Source organism: Sparus aurata, chromosome 11 (genome assembly GCF_900880675.1).
Source record: "Sparus aurata chromosome 11, fSpaAur1.1, whole genome shotgun sequence".
Classification (NCBI taxonomy): domain Eukaryota; kingdom Metazoa; phylum Chordata; class Actinopteri; order Spariformes; family Sparidae; genus Sparus; species Sparus aurata.
The window spans coordinates 27,709,806-27,728,309 of record NC_044197.1 but is presented as its reverse complement, the minus strand read 5'-3'; the positions used below and the strand labels follow the sequence as shown (position 1 = coordinate 27,728,309).

The 18,504-nt window shown below is 42.8% G+C and overlaps 2 protein-coding genes across 3 annotated transcripts; both read right to left on the bottom strand.

Annotated features, from left to right (window-relative positions):
• Nucleotides 1-49: 49 nt before the first annotated feature.
• Nucleotides 50-10,739, bottom strand: mccc1 (methylcrotonyl-CoA carboxylase subunit). The gene is made up of 19 exons (XM_030434616.1): nt 10,433-10,739; nt 9,785-9,828; nt 8,738-8,877; nt 8,496-8,591; nt 8,167-8,288; nt 7,927-8,074; nt 7,694-7,815; nt 7,486-7,597; nt 6,753-6,834; nt 6,537-6,664; nt 6,271-6,454; nt 5,829-5,938; nt 5,493-5,709; nt 5,269-5,355; nt 4,432-4,481; nt 3,376-3,513; nt 2,501-2,608; nt 1,944-2,015; nt 50-1,829 (listed from the first exon to the last, which is right to left on the bottom strand). Exons 1-19 carry the CDS (start codon nt 10,486-10,488, stop codon nt 1,686-1,688), a joined length of 2,160 nt encoding a protein of 719 aa, XP_030290476.1. The 5' UTR covers nt 10,489-10,739; the 3' UTR covers nt 50-1,685.
• Nucleotides 10,740-11,111: 372 nt separating this feature from the next.
• lamp3 (lysosomal associated membrane protein 3) lies at nt 11,112-17,313 on the bottom strand. Of its 2 annotated transcripts, none has more exons than XM_030434626.1 (7): nt 17,151-17,313; nt 15,124-15,243; nt 13,173-13,255; nt 12,739-12,861; nt 12,428-12,500; nt 12,154-12,324; nt 11,112-11,609 (listed from the first exon to the last, which is right to left on the bottom strand). In XM_030434626.1, exons 1-7 carry the CDS (start codon nt 17,191-17,193, stop codon nt 11,470-11,472), a joined length of 753 nt encoding a protein of 250 aa, XP_030290486.1. In that variant the 5' UTR covers nt 17,194-17,313; the 3' UTR covers nt 11,112-11,469. The 2 variants fall into 2 exon arrangements, with proteins under 2 accessions (XP_030290486.1, XP_030290487.1); XM_030434627.1 differs by having other exon boundaries at nt 15,124-15,240; nt 17,151-17,301.
• Nucleotides 17,314-18,504: the final 1,191 nt, after the last annotated feature.

Sequence of the window (18,504 nt, the reverse complement as noted above, 5' to 3'; positions counted from 1 at the left end):
CCAGTCCAATATCATTTAAAAAACAAAAACAAATCATCTGTAATCTACAAAATGTTGATCAGTTTTAGTCTACAAGGCCTCAGAACACACATGGTTAGTAAGAAGAGTGAGATCAGCAGAAAACAGGTCGAGTTCACATGTCGTCTGTGGGGTTAATCACTCGGACTGATGGCGGCTTGACACAGAACCAGAACATCTGTCTGTCCGTCTGTTTAAAGCCCTCTGTGACCGACATTTCATCCTGTAAGGGTCGATTTCAAATCGGAGCCAAATCCGGGCGTGAAAGTTTTGGAATCATAGAATTTCTGGAGTGTTCTTTAGTGCAACGTTATAACCTCCTTTACAGCAGGCTCACAGCAGACCTCGGGTGTTTTCATGAGGGCTAATTCATGGAGAGTTTGGAGTCAGTCTGGGAGGATGTGATGTGCGGATCTATGAACAACTTGGACATCAATAAACCCAAATGTTTTATTTAGATAAATCTTATTATTGGTGTGGGAATAAATAATTCCCACACCAATAATAAGATTTATCTAAATAAATCAGGGTGTGGCTTCACAAAGTCACTTTTGAAGAAAAACAGTATTTTAGCAGAGCGACAATGACAATTTTTTAAATACTGGCAGGGTTTGATATTTACAAATAGGACAGTTTTCTTAATGTCTAAAAGGAGTCTGTGACCCCCACAAATTCAGACACATGGTTCTTCCCAGAACTTGACAATAACTTTATGTCCTTTCCCCCCCAGATAAACCAGCTGTAAGATTAGTATTCAGTAATGATTTTAAGGTATGTAAATGTCAAATCATCAGTAACTATTTCTTAAGCACCACTACAACGTAATCCTGCAAGTATTTTGTCTGATTTGTCACTTGCCATCATACCTACTTATCACCCTCTGCCTCAGATATGCTCACAAACACACACTACTGATGGAAACACTGACAGAACCCAACACAGAGAGAACAAACTTAAAAGGAAATCAAAGTTAAAGTTTGACACTGATTTAGTAATTACTCCAAACATAAACACATGAAAGAAAAGCAGAAACAAACAAAAGATCAAGTCAACATGAGGATCATATTCTGAGGTGTTTAAGGCAGCTGTCTGTGAGATATATTTGAAGGGATGCACCGACGCATCAGCTGAACATCTGTCTCAGTGTCAGCCGACATGTGCCCATCTGCAAATAACAGGACATTCACTTAAGCCATTGGCTGATGTTTATCTAATGTGTCACATCAATTGTACACCAACTCTCATCATCTCTGCCATCAGTTTGAAAGGCTCTAACAGTACAGAACAAAAAGGGGAAATTAATAACCAAAAGGAAACATAAAAGAGTTGGTAGTGGCATCAGCCATCAACTAAACTGTTATTTTAAACATTGGAATCTGTTAGAAATTTCACTATCGGTGCATCCCTCATCACACAAGTCAAACACAGTAACCGTCCTTGCCTTCCTAAATGCATTGTGGGTCCAGGTGGGTGACTTTTTTTTGCCTCATCCTTTCCAAACTGAACCAAACTCATCCCAACTGTTGACTGAGGTCCTCACTTGGAGAAAAGTCAAATCAGTTGTTGAACACCAACAAGGTTCAGACTCTTTCCCTCCAGTGGTCACAGTAACTAGTTCCGGCTCTCTGCTACCTGTCGGTGTGTATTTGTGGCTGTGGTTTTAGTGTTTACTTGCTGCTGCTCCCCTCCCCCTCCCCCTCCGCCTCCGCCTCCTCTTCCAGTTCCACCAGAGCAGCGTGGCGGTTGGCCTGAGAGCCCTCGCTGAAGAAAACCTTCTTGATCACACCCGACTTGGGCGCCCGGATCGTATGCTGCAGAGACACAAACAAATGACTCAATAACACACAGTGAGTGAGTGAGTGAGTGTGTGTGTAATAAACAGAGTAAAGGTGAGAATGGGTGTGAGGCTGCAGGATTCTCCTCACCTCCATCTTCATGGCGATCATGACCATCAGCGGGTCTCCTACAGCCACTTTGTCTCCGGCCTTCACCAACACCTGAACACAACACAACAGATATAATAATTATTTGTTTGGACGATCAGTTTTTCACTTAACACCATGCCTTAAGTTAATTCAATAGTGGTGTTAAGGTTTCCTGCAGTTTTAATAAAACCTTCAGTCAAAAATATGTTTTTGTTTTTTTGTGTCCCTCTTTATTTTGCCAGTTATAATTAAGATTAAAAATGTCTTTGACAAGGGAGTGCTACGGTACGGAAGCCCTGAGAGGCAAGTGAGGACATTTTTTTTCCTTTCTGGTGATCCATTTTCTAAATCTGATATACGTTGTTTTCTCTCCTGTGTTTATGACTTCAGACAAAAAGTTTTGACGGGATAATCTTTCTCAGGATAATCGAGTCCCAATTCAGGAGGGAGAAAAAATAAATAAATGAATAAATAAATAAATAAAAAAGAATATCCTGGCAAAACTCAATGACAACAATTAAAATTCCCTGCCAGTCCATAAATAGAACCAAACTCACCTTCTCGATGGTTCCAGTCATCGGGGCCACAGCTCCACCCTGAGCCCCAGAGCCGCTCACACCGGCCAGATACTTGGGCACTGGAACAGACACCTCGGCGCTTCCCTCCTGCAGGAAACATGTTTAGATGTCAGAAACAGAAGTGACAGGTAACTGTCAGCTGAGGTGAGATGATCTGGACCGTCTGGCTGATGTCAGCCATCGAGAGTTTGTCCCCAGTCACCCGTCTGAGGTGACGGGTGCTCAAGACAGGAAACAGATTCTGCAGTGACAGGTGAAGTGCAGTTCTCTTTGAAATGACCGGAGACGTGTGGATTTACAGCTTTGACAATCTCTTATTTTGGAAAATTAAGCTTCAATAAATCAACAAGACAAACTTACTGATAAATACATATCTTTTTACAGATTAAAAAACTGCTGTGGCTGACCAGACTGTGGTAAATATAGATTTTTGGACGAAATGTACATGCTGAAATGTGGTTTAAGGAAAAGAGAAAAAGAGCCACATACTATTTGGTTCCACACAATAAAATGTGTGTAGATTTTCCTGTTATGCTTTATGTTACGTTAAAAAGAATATATTTGGGTTTTGGACTGTTTGTCACATGAAAACACGTCATTCAAAGATTTTTTCACCATCCTCTGCAGTTTACGGACCGAACAATAAATCGACTGACCGAGAAAACGATTGTTATTTGCAGCCCTTTTCATTAACCTGAATCAAAAATGTAGCTACATTTAATCCAAAAAGTTACCACTTCTTAAATAAATCACACACATGCAGCAACCAAGATGGCATAATGACTTCACGGACACGGAGAACATGCAAAGTGCAGATCTGTGACAATACCACAAGGAGAAAAGTGAGAACATACGGTGGAGAACAGGTGCACGGTGCTGTCCAGGATCACCAGTTTGGGACGAGACTTCACACCGTTCACAGAACAGTGCAGGAATGATGCTCCGTCCTCCATCTCCACGTCGCCGGTCACATGGTGCACCTCCTCACCGATCTGAAAGAAGAAACACTTTCATGAGAGACGTGAAGTAGGCAGATCTACTACTGTTACACCAACTACTTTGTTACTTTTTCAGAAACTTTTGGGAGTTTGCCCAGTGTTCAATTTGCCAATGTGAGATGTGCTTGAAATCCCCAGAAACACGTGTGTGGACCTTATTTTGTAAAAACTACTGTTATGAAAATATAAGAGAAAACAGTGTTGTGAGAGAGTATTCAGACCCCGTCACTCTTTTCACATTTTATCATGTTGCAGTCTTGTGGTGTGCTTATCTAAAATCGTTTAAATATATTTACACTCAATACACCATAATGACAAAGCAGGAACAAGGCCCTTCTCCCCTGATTGCGCAGTTTGGCCGGGCCGCCAGCTCTAGGAAAGTCTGTTTGTTCCAAACTTCTGCCATTTACGGGGAACCTTCAATGCAGCAGTTTGTTTTGGAGCCTTCCCCAGATCTGTGCCTCGACACAATCCTGTCTCTGAGCTCTGCAGGCAGCTCCTTCAGCCTCATGGATTGGTTTTTGCTCTGATGTGCACTGTCAGCTGTGAGACCTTATATAGACAGATGTGAGTCTTTCCAAATCATGCTGGATCAATTGAATTTACCACAGGGGGACTCCAGTCAAGGTGGAGTAACATCTCAAACATGACCATGAGGAATGGAAGGCACCTGAGCTAAATCCCAAGTCTCAATATGGTGTACTGAGTGTAGATTGATGGGGAAAAAATGGCTTTTAACGATTTTAGCATGAGGCTGCAACATAACAAAATGTGGAAAGTGAAGGAGTCTGAATACTTTTTAAATGTATGTTTATTTCAGTATTCAACATTTACCAAAGATGGATCTGCTTCTTTTTTAAGCTTTGCAAACAGTGATGAATGTTGGAGGATACAGGACGAAGTTGAGCTCACCTGCATTGTGTAGCTTCCCTCTTTGTTGTACGCGACGACCACATCAACTTCTACAGACACAAACACACAAGACGAAATAAATGTTGTGTAACTCTAAATGGTAATAGAGGAAGACTGAAGCAAACAAGAGGAGACAATGAGGTAACTTAATGCGGAAGCTTTTGGTCGAACATCCTCATCACACTGACACGGCAGCAGCCGGGGGGGATTTATTTTTGGCCTCGTAGTCACATTTTTAATAGAGATGTTGAATAATTAATTTGAGTTCATTAACAAACTGTCTCAGAGCAGACCAGCTCTAAACTCAATTATTCAAACAGTCATTAAATAAATCAGATCAGCAGTTATGAGTCGAAGCTGTAATGATCTGCCCGTCTAAACTAAAATGATTTCTTCTGCTAATTTACCAGGTGATTTAACCCTGTCGTTCTATAATGTGAAATAAATACAAGTTTTTTATTTACAGGCTTAATGATGAAAACAATAAAACTTGTACGTCTGTTTGCGTTTAATTCTCTTTTTCTAACTGCAAGTAGTTTTTTTATTGCACTCACTGTCTGCGTCTGATGCATCTCCTGTTAGCCACTCTGGATCAATTCAAACCTAGAGCTGGGCTTTACATTCAGAGGGCTACGATGCGATTCAAAAACAAAGACTGAAACACCAACATCAAAATCTGGCATTTAGTGGACCAGAACCCACACGTTTGACTCCAGTAGCTGCTTCTCTGCAGCCCCAACAACTTTGAGTTTTCTTCTTCCTTTACCTTTCCTCCGCCTTCCTTCCCTTCTTGCACACTAGAGGGCGATAAAGGCTCACCGAGGGTCTGTTACTTACTTTTGTCGCCCACCTGCAGCGTCATGTTTCTGTTGAAGTGAATGTTGCTTCTCCAGCCGCTGCTGGAGCCAAATGGAGAGAAGGGGTCTGAAAAACACACACACACACACACACACACACACACACACACACACACACACACCATGTACGCTTAGTATACCAGCGCTGTCACAGGTCAAATGTTCTATAAACAGTGTTTGCACTGACACACGTTGTCCCCTCACCTGTGGAGGTCTGTGTGAAGTCCTGTGTGTGTTTCCTCTCCTGGAGCACCAGGCCCAGGGCCGCCTGGCAGATCGTTTCCCCAGAGGGAGCTCTCGGGGCGGGGAAGAGGTCAGCGTAGTGCTGCGGGATGAAGCTGGTGGTCACGTTTCCGGCCTCAAACTCTGGGTGGCCCGACAGACTCAGCAAGAATTCGATGTTAGTGTTCAGTCCCACGATCTGAAGGCAGAGAGGAGGCAGAGAAAGTGTAGACGCAGAATCACAAATTATAGGCACTGCTGTATGCCTTTGTTGTATAATTTAAAGGTGACAGTGAGGGCTCATTTTGTGCGTCTTACGTTGTATTGTCGTAAGCAGTACCGCAGCTTCTTTAAGGCGGCTGATCGGTCTTCTGCCCACACAACAAGCTTGGCGATCATTGGGTCATAATGTGCCGACACCTCGTCCCCTGAAGACAAGCACACACACACCATTAAACACAGATGCTAGTTCAGTTGTAAAAGCTCCCTGTGTTTTTGCATTGTGGTTGTTCATTTCATTTGTCCCTTGCTTGTCCTTCATTATCCAGTCAGACTGAAAGTTTCATTTTCTAATTTTCTTTTTTATTAGATATCACAAGTGAGTCGATAAAAACTCATCAAGAATTTCTCACAAAGAGCAGACAGAGAGTTGAACAAGTCAGTGGAGACCCGCCAACAATCGCTTCCAATAGATCTCTTTGTTGGTCTTTTTACTTAATATCTTTGTTTTGTGTGTAGAGAGTTAGATGTAGACTCCCACCATCCCTGACTCCAGTCTCCACGCGTATGTGTTGGTCCGCTGGAGGCGTGGAGAGATGCAGCAGAGGCCCAGCCCCCGGAAGAAAGTCGTTGTTTGGGTCCTCGGCGTAGATCCGAGCCTCAAAAGAATGCCCGCTTAAAATGATGTCATCCTGGAGAAGAGGCAGGCGCTCCCCGGCCGCCACCTGGAGGACATATTAGAGTTGTAAGCGCAACAGAAATACAGACTTTTGTTGACAGAAATTCATTTATTGTTCCTTCTCTCACCCGGAGCTGCCACTCCACCAGATCGGTTCCTGTGATCATCTCGGAGACGGGATGTTCCACCTGCAGCCTCGTGTTCATCTCCATGAAGTAAAAGTTATGCTGGGCGTCCATTATAAACTCTACCGTACCTTCACAGGAAGACAAACAAGATGTCACTATACTGTGTGCTGAGGCTCTGTGGTGAGATGTGTGTGGGTGAGTGTTTGTGTGTCTCACCTGCTCCTACATAGTTGACAGCCTTGGCTGCTTTTACTGCTGCTTCTCCAAGTTTCCTCCGAACCTCCGGACTGATACCAGGCTGAGAAAACACACAGAGAAGAGTAGAAACACTGTAAAACATTCAACAGTTGACAAAAACAAATGCAAGATATCACAGTCCTAATATCCAGTTTCACACACACTTTATCCTCATTTGTGTGGTGTCCTTGTTGACTAAATGTACATGCACAAAAGATTTCAGGTTTTGGCCTCATTCCAAAAAAGACTAAACTGTTTACACGATTAATGAAAATAAATACTTCCGTGTACAAACAGGCGTGCACACTTTGATTAATGAGTCCTTTCAAGTCATTTATCACATCAAAAGATGGAAAAGTGGAACTTGTTCGGTCATTCTGCATCAAAACAAGATTTCTCTCTCAGTTTTCCGCGGACAACGTGAGCACAGTCTCCTTCCTTTGTTCCTTCAAACACCTTATTGAAAATGACAGTGTTGCATATCCAAACGCCTGTTAATATCAAAGTCTGTTATGCTTACAGAAAAGAGCCTCAGCATATTGTGAACTTAAACCTCAAGTCATGCTCCCGTTAGCTAGATCCAGCTGATCTAAATGTATCTCTACGAGAGAAACACAATAAAAAAGAAGCAGGACTAACAGAAACTTTCACAGTTCCTTATCGGACTCTATTAATTCAACGAGATACCCGTGTACCAACATTCCTCACTCACCCCGGGTGCTTCCTCTATGATCTTCTGGTGTCTCCTCTGGACGCTGCAGTCTCTCTCGAACAGATACACAGCGTTACCGTGCATGTCCCCGAACACCTGAACCTCCACATGTCTGCAGGAGACAGACAGATGCAAGTTAATCTTCTCATGTTAACATAGGGAAACATGCCAAGGTGGCTGATAAGCAGTATGAATAAATGATTATAACCTGGGATCCTCCACAAACTTCTCAACCAGCATGACGTCATCGTTGAAGGATTTTCTGGCTTCTCGTCTCGCCGACTCCAACTGCTCCAAGAAGTCTGAGTCCGACCGTGCGATACGCATCCCCTAAACACACAAATGCAGACACACACACACAGTGTTCACACCCAAAAGGTTCTTTCATGTCTCCTGAAGTTACTTTGTCAAAGTTCTTAAGGATTTTTCACGCCCACTCACCTTCCCTCCTCCTCCACGGACTGCCTTTATCATCACAGGGTATCCTATCTTGGCAGCCTCTGCCTGCAGCCTCTCATTTGATTGGTCCTCTCCATGGTAACCACCAATGATTGGCACCCCAGCAGCTGACATGATGTGTTTGGATGTGCTGAAAAGGAGAGAAGTATCAAAAGTCAGTTGGTGACACTTGTGAAAACAAGAGAATATAACTGTACTGTATCATATATGCATGTGCGTTACCTTTTAATGCCCATGTCTCGGATGGCAGAGGAAGGCGGCCCTATGAAGATGATGCCTTCCTGTTTACACGCCTCTGCAAACTCTGTGTTTTCTGACAGAAAGCCGTAACCAGGGTGGACCGCCTGCACAGAAACATCACATTTAACAACGTCAAAGCCAAAACCTGTCAGTCCGCTGTCAAAGATGAAAAAGTTGCACGTGATGAAAACTTAAGGGATTTAAAAGACCTGAGCATCACAGTCTGCCTTTCCTTCTGAAGCAGCTCCTTTAAGAAGAACTCCAAAAGAAAATGAAAACTGTTCACAACACACAAGCGCGGGATTACTCACATGTGATCCAGACTTTTTGGCCACTTCTAAAACTTTCTCCATACAGAGATAACTCTGCTGGGAGGGTGGAGGGCCGATGTGGTAGGCTTCATCTGCCTACAAAGAAACCAAAACAACAAAAAAACAAAACACACCATTTCCACCAAACATTTTTATAAAGCCGGTGCAGAAACCGTAGAACAGAAACAACGACTGAGAAGAACAAATACTGAAGAACAAGACAGGGATGTCCTGCGTCTCACCATGGCCACATGCATAGAGTGTCTGTCTGCATCACTGTACACGGCCACGGAGCGGACGCCCATCTTCTTGGCCGTGCGCATCACACGGCATGCAATCTCTCCTCGATTGGCGATCAGCACCTTGTCTATCCTTCCAACCCCTGGACAAGACACGGCAGACAATTAAGAGTCTCGCTTTTTTTTCCCCCAGACAACAACAACAACAACTTTCTTAAAATGAGCTATACAACACTCATCACCTCTCACTCATAAAATCAAAACAGCAAATTATTTTAAAAGGCCTGCAACCATCATTCTCCAAGGTCCGATTAGTGTTGTCCCGTTTCTGGAATTTCTAACTACATTGAAAAATCTAAATATTTGATACCATATTGGATACCACAGTGGAAAACAGACACAGCAAAATGAGTGTGGTAAGCATTAAACATCACACTTTTTTACATTTCACCGGCATAGCTCTAATTATCTATTTCTTTTTCTCTTGACCGCAGACTTGCCAACTCTGCGCACACAACCTCCAACACCAAATACAGCGGAAACCCTGTTGTGTGATACCCCTGTGCAACAACACTGTAGAACATGACTATTGAAACTCTTTCAAATATTCAGAAAATATAAGTATTTTTTCTTTTTTCCCCCTTTTAAAATCAGCTAGTTTTAGATCTTGTGTTGTGCAAAAATTTTAGTTTTCCCAATTTTACGTCATTGGGTTTAGATTGTTGGTAGAACAGAACAAGCAACATGGAGTTGTTGTGATGGGCTCCACAAAAAATGCGGGGGGCATTTTTTTTCTCCCGATGTTTTTACTATTAACACAGCAAACAATTATTAAACACATTGTTAACTAAATAACAGTTATTTGGGGCACTTAAGTTTTACTTGGCCCATATCACAATGACACTGGTATGTGCATTTAAATGTCCCTGGCCCTCAGGAGGATTTAAGCATTTAGGAACACAAATATCACCCAACTGAGACATAACACACCTTTTCAATTTGAGTCAACCAGAGAGCACTTTCTGTTACTGAGCATTTCTCTTTACTCACCTCCTGAAACAAGCCTCACACCTCTTTTGGTCCATGACAATTGTCTGAGGAGGAGGAGAGAACACAAACTTGAGTACCAGTCACACTTCTGCATGGCTGTGAAGGGCAGAGCAGATGCTAAATGGAAGTAACGTTCTGCCATGGTGGCTGATTTAAGTTATAGCATATACAGCAAATAGAGAGCAAACCCGAGCGTCAATAACTGAGCTGAATGTGATACTAATGAAGGCTGGTCGTACAGGTGTGCATGCACAACAGTGTACATGCTGTACCTGCACATTAGCCGTGCTAGCTGACAGTTTGCTACCTTTATTTAACCTTGCTCTGCTCTTATCTGAGTCATTAGCTCGAACAACGACAACGCATTTTGTCAACACGCTGATATAGAGGGAAGAAATAACGCGGTTTCTTAAAGAACAACGTTCCTGAACACCGGCAGATAATTAAGATGTTATGTGTGTCAATGAAAGCTGCACAAGTATATCTGTCAGGTTAACGTTAGCTCAAAGTAGCGTTAACATTGAGCAGCTTGCAAACTTGATAGCTGTGTGCTAACAAAATAAGGTTTAAAAAGCGGGTTAGGGGGAGATAACGTCGGATCTTTTCAGTCAAGTTCACAGCGGTCATGTGCGGCTGTCATGTACTCACTGTGTAAATATCCTCAGACCATGCAGAGTTGGGAAACACAGAATAACTGCAGCCATAGCTACCAGCTACTGAGGCTAGCTGCTAGCTAACTGACTGACAAGCTGAGGTGGAAAAGGCGAAGCGGTAATTAACTAAACAGCTCATACACTGCTTGGTTCTTTTTTAAACTACAGCAACCCTCTCAAATTATACAGACAGAAACACATGGTGCCTTATACTTCTATACTCGAACTTAAAAACACTAACACACGCTAATAAATGTGTGTTTTATCATGTATGGCCCTTCCAGGGACTCGTAGTGTCGACAGCCAATGAGAATGAAAGTTGTGGAGGTGGGGAGGAAGCAGCAGTTACAAGAAACCACCACAAGATGGCAGCGTTTCTCTGTCAAACAACTGGTGAAGTACAGTTAAAAAAGAGAAATCACAAACAGCATTGAAATAATACTTTTATTTATTTGTTTTTGTTTTTAGATAAAAGTAAAATGAATCCTACATATAGATACGTTGAAAAATACAGCATTTAACAACTATTCTGTCAACACGAAAAATCTCAGTGCTCATGATAACCAACATACTGCAATCAAGCAAAACTGAATAATAAACTGTGATGAAGCTGCAAAACTTGTGAACTGTGACGTTCAAGGGTTATATAATGATGATTGAAAGTGCAATTAAGGCTCTATTACACATTTTCCTTTCCCTTTTATTAAAAAAGTGCTGAATATGCAATGAATCCAGCTATTACAAAAAAGAGCAATCCGTTATCACTGAATACAGAAAATAAGTTTCAATGAAATGCAAAATCCAAAAGACGTTCCAAAGAGAACGGAGGAAAATAAGAAAAACAAATACTAGTCAGATAGATGTAACATTTTTTGCATTTACAACAGAATATTAGACATAAAACCTCTTTCTAATCGTTAAAAGACCTCCAGGGGAAAAATTCATGTTAAGCAGATTATTGAGAACTTTTCATATCAACGACTGAGTATGAATCTCTGCATGAGCTTGAGTAAATCGTCATCCAGCTTCAGCTCAGAGACTGTCGTATCCCTGTCTGCGGCGGTCTTTGATGAACAGGTAGGTCAGCCCGGCGATCAGAATGAGACCCACCACTGTGGCCCCGATGATGATGGGAATAACTCGCTTGTTGAAGTCGGCCCAACACTCAATCTCTGAAGAGGCAGGAGGAGAGCAAAATGCAGGCAGGAGAAGGAAATGGACATCGTTAAGACGGATAAGGACCTCGATTTATTGCTTCTGAAGCAATAGTCTGCATTTGTGGCACACACACAATTTGAACTCATTAGTTTTTGTGCTTATCAAGATTGCTGTTCTGCAGCAGTCTCTTTCACCAGCCAGCCTTTCCATCAGGTTTGATTGTATTTCATCTGGCTCAACTTTCTGCCCCCGGCCCAGATGTCTGGGATATATAAAGACAATGAAACCTGATGGAAGGCACCGACTGCAACCACAGTTTTGAGAGATTTATCACAGCTAATCATTCCCTAAATTGGCTGCCCTGTTGGACTGTGTGGAAGCTAAACGGACTGTCAAGTTTCTCAAACTATTCAGTCCAAACACATAGAGGTAAAAAGGGAACTTTTCCGCATCCAAAATTGAATTTGGCCCTTGTCTTGCAAAACAATGATATTTATTCAAGTTTCAGATGCTTCAGAAAGTTGTAGAAAAGACTTATTTCAGTCCTGCATCAGTCACCTTTTCCATACTGTCCTCTGGACAGAGTGAAGGCCTGCATCTGCACAGGAACCAGCTTGATCTGCAGCTGCGACGACATCAGGAGCAGATTCTCAGATTTGCACTTGAAACTCCGTCCGTCAGCTGTTTTGAACAGCTTCTCGTGGTCCACCAAACCCTGGTACGTCTTATCTATGAGGAATGGGATGTAAAATGGGAAACATTACATTTTCTGTGTTTGCAGCAGGAAGTACATCAGCTGTGTTTTATCTCTCCTCTCTCTACGTGGTCTTACTGGGACATCCTTTGCAGACAGGCAGAGGAGACACGTGAGCCATCATCTTGGTGACGTAGAAAAGACTCTTCTCCTACAGAAATCAGTGGATTGTGAACATATGCACACCGTTGTCCAAGAAAACAAACATCACAGATAAAGTTGCATGAATTGGAAACACTCCAGCACAAACCACCTGGTCCCTCAGATACGTACTTAAGTAAAATACTTGATTTAAAGTGCTTAGTTACAATTCCACAACTTCCTGCAAGTCTCTGGACTGTGGGAGAACATCCAAACCACACCCAGAGATGAGAATGTGTGTTTTCTACCTTTTTGAAGTAGAGCAGCAGACTGGCAGCGTTGTCTGGCAGAGTGAGTGAGAGAACGGCCTCTCCGTCGTCACAGCGGCCGCTGGTCACGACCCTGGACGGGTCCAGGCTGAAATACCACATCTTGTGAAGACACGTAGGAGAGGAATATTACTTGTTATCAGACCATTCTCTATCATTTATAGCTTTTAAGAAAAAACGTGACCATTTTAACATTTTTGACTTATATCGCAGTTTTTCTTAGTTTAAAAAGAGTTGATGGTGGTTTCAGATTTTTACAGTTTGAACAGTGAAACCAACACGTAACACCTCACAAAGACGTGCTGACGCAAACACACACACTCTGCAAAAAATGCTGAAAGGCCAGAAGAGTACACACACACACACACACACACACACACACACACAGTGCTGAGCCGGTCGCAGCCTCTAACCTTCTTTTCAGTGATGATGTACTCCACTCCCACTGTGGCTTTGATGCAGGGTTTCCCAAGTTTGTTTTTCAGCATGTAGGTCCCTGTACATAAAACACACACACACACACACACACACACCAAACAACCAAATGTAATGTTACACTGGACACAATTATGTAATATAACCTTATTACATGTTGTAAAAGACCTACGCACTGACTGTGTTCTTGCAGCCAATGGAACCCCCCACTTTGTTTTACTTTTCATTCACAAAGTTCAGGTTTTATATACAAACAGAACTCGATATCCTGATGATTCTACCTTAACATTTACTGTGTTGCCAATAATGAATGTATTATATCAAGGGATTAAAACTATCTTTAGGTCCTTGTGATGTTGTGGTTGTACAACTGCACATTAGATGTTTCTAAAACTGGAATAGTTAGTGTTTGTCAAATATGCAAAAATGTTAAATGTTAAAAAGAGAAAAAAGAATTGGTTACAATTTTGAATAAAGTTCAGCTAAAAAAGCCCAGAGGCAGCTATGTATGTACGTTTAAATGGTGTGTTATCACTATGCATATAGCCCACTGCCTTATAGGTAACATACTGTATATGGCAGCATCACTCTTGATTTAGGGGCATGTGTGTCATACATTACATGTGTGTATTACGATACAATCTAGATCAGCCATACTTACATTCTTACAGTAATGACACATTAGTATGAGTTCTAACTTTGAGTGAAATGAAACCCTGTACCAACCACAGGACTGCAGTGTATCATCCACTGATCAGACCTGCTTCAGTCTCCAGTGGCAGCTCTCAGCATTCAAGCTATAAAGCAGATAAATGAGTTTCGATACCCTCACAGTGCCAACCACTGTCAGAAACCAAGCCAGCCAGCGAGGCAGCTGACAGAAGCCACAAGCTTTTTTGTTTTCCCCAACAATAAGATTGTGTTTCATCTGTTTTCATACAGCTTTTATGCTGTTATGCTGCCGCTCGCCTTGATTCCATCACTGTCAGGGCTGAATGCAGAGGAATGAAAGCAGAGCATCAATAATTTATTTACGCCAAAGCGGAGGCACAATGGTGAGAAAGGCAAGAGTCCAAAAGCAGAAGGCAGCAGTCCAGCGCAGGCACAGAGAGCAGGCACGGATCCAACATCCAAGAAACAGTCAAGAAGGGTCAAACAGGCAGGAACAGGTTCAGGTAGACTACAGGCTGGAGAGAGGGCAGGAAGACCGCAAACAACAAAAGTGAAGTAGAATTAGTAATGATGCCTGATTGCAGGTGGGGAGACGGGTGGGTGATGCTCAGGTGACTGAGGTGTTGATGTCAACAGGTGTGTGGGTGGGTGAGGAAAGACTGAGGACATCTGGTGGACAGCTGGAGGATGGCAGGTCTGAGTTTGTCTCCGCAAACCATCAGTGGTTTTATATTTGTATCGTGTGATCTCATATTAACATTTTTACAATATGCACCATGTTGCGTTAAAAAAATGTGTGTAAGCTAGTTTTCTTGTCAGAATGAAGAGCGGATGGTGGTGGTGTGGTGGATTCCAAGCAAGACGCCACTTCGAGCTTGCTTCCTGTTTCAACCGTCTGAACTTGGTCATTTTTGCTACGTGGTGAAAAAAAACAAAAACCAATAACCTCTCAGCAAAGACCTGAAACACCAACCAAGAGGCTTTTGCTCCTAAACCTAACCTGACCTGAAGCAAAGCATTGCAACAATATAAAACTGCAAATTGATCCTTAAACACATTCTATGGTTTGAAAAAGTTTACAATTCCAACACAAAGAGGACAGATGAAGGGGGGCCGAGGATCAGGTTGTGATGATCACTGCTGCACTTGTGCCACTTCTCCAACATCTTGGCGATTTCTTCTACAATAGATGGGCTACAGACGCAGGTGCTTTTCTCTAAATGTTTGCACTGACTCTGGTCGTGTGTCGGTGTGTACCTATTGGAGGAATGGACTCGGAATGCTGCAGGACCGGCCTGTAGATCTGAGCCTCAGAGGGCCGCTCGGAGTCCGAGGGAGGCTGGAAGGAGGCGTCATTTCTCTTGAGGTGGACACCTGCTGGAGGAAGAGACATGTTGCCCTCACTGTCGCCAGAATTTTTAGTGTTATATGACAAGGTAGGATTTCTAAATCAGTAAATCTTTACCACTGACAATCCCTTGGTAGTTTTCGCTTTGGATCCTGTTCTTCTGATGCAAATACAACCAGTGCTGAAATGTAAATAAGTACATTCCCTACAGTACTGTGCTTGAATACACATTTGAGGCACTTGTACTTGAGCACTTTATGCAACTTTGTCTCACAGCTGAAGTTACTATTTAGATTTCAGATTACACTTCGTCATACCCTTACTGTCCAATGAGAGTGTTTCCTTCATGTGCTGAGAAAGTTCTCCTGCATCTTAAGCAAATTAAACTACTTAAAAACCTCTGGGATCAGCTGGAAAATGCATCAACACTCCATGAAAAGTTGATCTTTTGAGTGCATTTTGCTGATACTTTTTACTTAGTTAGAATGCAGAACTTGCATTTATAGTCGAGTATTTTCACACTGTGGTATACTGTAGTACTTTTACTCAAAGGGGCTCTGTGGAACTGCTGTGTCGTTAGCGTATGTCAGCAGACTCCATCTCTAAACTAACATCAGCTACTGTTGCTCTATTTTTCGCGAAAAAGGAGAGAGGAGCTCGAGAACGTGCATGAAGTTACATCCTTTGGACTGTCGCAGGAAACCCACAAGTCCTTCACAAAGAAATCCACAGTCCAGCGGACATTAAACAATTTCACATCACATTACAATCCACTCTCATGTGGGCAATAAAAACATGATTAATACCGCATGCGTCATGTAAATTGTGACACGGAACCTCTTTAGATAAGTTCTTCTTTCACCATTGAACACAACGAAGGCCAGATTGAAGTGACAGGGCCACAGAATGAGGTAACAGTGCGGGACGAGCCTCAGCTGATATTGAACCTTTTTGTTGCCATTTACACATAATCATATTATGTAGAATTAGTCGACACCCAGCGAGCTGTGTGCTCCTGTGGTCAGAGTGGTAGTCCAGCCAAAGTTTGAACGCAATCTTCACATGAAAAATGTTGCAGAAGCCAGCGGAAGAATGTCATCTCACATTTCTGTCCCACAGATTACAGAAATGACAACGTACAACAGTCAGAGTACGTTAACAATGGCACATGGCACGAACAGCACTAAAGCTACAGCTGTTGTAAAACTGGCGTTTGCCCATCTCGACAGTTGAAAATGAATCAGGCGATGTCGTGGTGACATTTCCAGTTGATACAATGAGAACAAAAGTCACATCACCAGTTTGCTCAAACCGCAGAGTGAGAAAGACAGAGTGTGAAGTGTTGGACCACTAAAGACCACCAAACCAACGATCAGTGTGTGGGAGAGGAAACCAGCGCTCATACCTTACAAGTACAAAGAAACATCAGTCCTTTAAGAGGGTTCACACCACCACTATGACAGATACATACACGAGTAAATCATCTTTTGAAATGTCACAGTTTCACTGCGCTGATGTTTGTCCTCCTTGTGTCTGAGCACATGATTACAGAATAGGGCAGCTGATAAACACTCAAGGTAGAAATGTTATTATCATGATACAACAAAATCAGACTTGTCGTCCCTTTATTTTTTATCTCAAAAAACAAAAAGTTATACAAATGGCTAAATGAATAATCAAGTTATAAATTGACCATCATTTGGGACGTCATGGATGTTTCTGTCCGTCTGTCACAGAGAACATTTTTATTCTATCTGATCACGACGCTGAACAGAATTTCTCTCATTTGTTGAAACTTTCCCTTTCCCTCCAAAAGAACCCAAACTACTTCCAATACAGAATTTCACAGTTACAAAGAAAAAACAATTGTCTGCTGACGGAGTTCGCAGTCCGTTATCTAAAGTTGAAGTGAGATTTTGAATATTGTCAAACTTACCTGGAAGAAGGACGGCCAGGAGGAGAAGAGACCCCAGCACCATGGTCGGAATCAAGAAAAGAGTATTATAGAACAGAATAACGATGGAAAACAAGATGATGAGTGCTGTGTGAGTGTCGCAGATGTGGTTTGCCTCGTAACTGTGAAACTGTTGAACACCTAAACACCTAAAGGAACTGTGCAGAGGAAGTGGAGTGTCACAGGAGGTGGGGTGAAATCACACGTCTGATGGTGACTACATGGCAGTTAGACAGTTGAACCGTGGAGGAGCCTGGCAGCCGGGGGGGGGGAAGTTGCAGAACAAAAAGTTAAGTACAAAATTACTCTACCATTACAAAACATACTGATTAATAAAGTCCACTTCAAATTAAGGTCCCTTCCTGTACATGCATACATTGTGAGACGGTGGGCCCCTGGGCGCAGACAGGTTGAAGCCCCAGCACACCCCTCCTCTACAGGAGCCCGGAGACGAGTGTCACTTCATACCGTCTGTCTTTGTGGTCACTGCGCGTCTTTGTGATCCTTTCCTGTGTCTTTGTGGTCATTGTGCCTTTTCATTTCTCAACTTCACACCTGCAAAGTTGTGTGCGGCTGCTTTTCACACGGTTGCAGCGCTTTTGCGTTTGCAAAATCTGACGGACATATCGCACACCTGGCAAAAGCACTCAAAACCGCTGCCGTGGTCCGGCTTCATTCTCCTGTGGCCCATTTTCGGAACCCTTCATTTTGATCTCTACAACATACATGTAAAGTTTCCTGACTGTATCTTGCATGGTCGTTTGTGATTGACAGACACCTGTCAGCAGACAGACACACAGAAGAGGTGCAAATAATTCCAGCTCCACTAGAGTGGACGGGAATGACTGGAGCTGGGATACAGTGATGTCAAGCTTAAAACAAATGTGTGTCATTATCATACGGAGGGAGCACAATGGCACCTTTCCTACCTCCTACCTCCCTGCTTCTTTTGAATTTTGGCCTTCATTTTTGATCTCGACTACACACCTGGTACAGTTTCATGACTGCACCGTGCACAACTGTGTTGCTGTTGTTTTTACAACATCTGCCCAAAGACAAGACAGACGGACAGACAGACAGACGAGTGGCTGGACATATAAACAGTTTGCAAACTACTCAAAATTGCTTCTGTCATTGTTCCCCATCACAGAGGGTGTAACCAGGCCCACAATATGCGATGCTGACCACACACACACGCACACACACACACACACACACACACACACACACACACACGTACACACACGCACACGCACACACACACACACACACACACACACACACACACACTCAGAAACTGAAAACTTCACCAGCAGACACTTTTGCAGTTGGTAAA

Coding starts and splice junctions, on each gene's coding strand:
- mccc1 (XM_030434616.1), bottom strand. CDS start 10,488: ATGGCTGCAGTTATTCTGTGTTTCCCAACTCTGCATGGTCTGAGGATA. Junction 7,598..7,693: donor AAGTTTGTGGAGGATCCCAG/GTTATAATCATT, acceptor TGTCTCCTGCAG/ACATGTGGAGGTTCAGGTGT. Junction 3,514..4,431: donor AGGGAAGCTACACAATGCAG/GTGAGCTCAACT, acceptor TTCTTCTTTCAG/ATCGGTGAGGAGGTGCACCA.
- lamp3 (XM_030434626.1), bottom strand. CDS start 17,193: ATGGTGCTGGGGTCTCTTCTCCTCCTGGCCGTCCTTCTTCCAG. Junction 13,256..15,123: donor CGAGTCCATTCCTCCAATAG/GTACACACCGAC, acceptor TTTTATGTACAG/GGACCTACATGCTGAAAAAC. Junction 12,501..12,738: donor TGCTGCTCTACTTCAAAAAG/GTAGAAAACACA, acceptor TGATTTCTGTAG/GAGAAGAGTCTTTTCTACGT.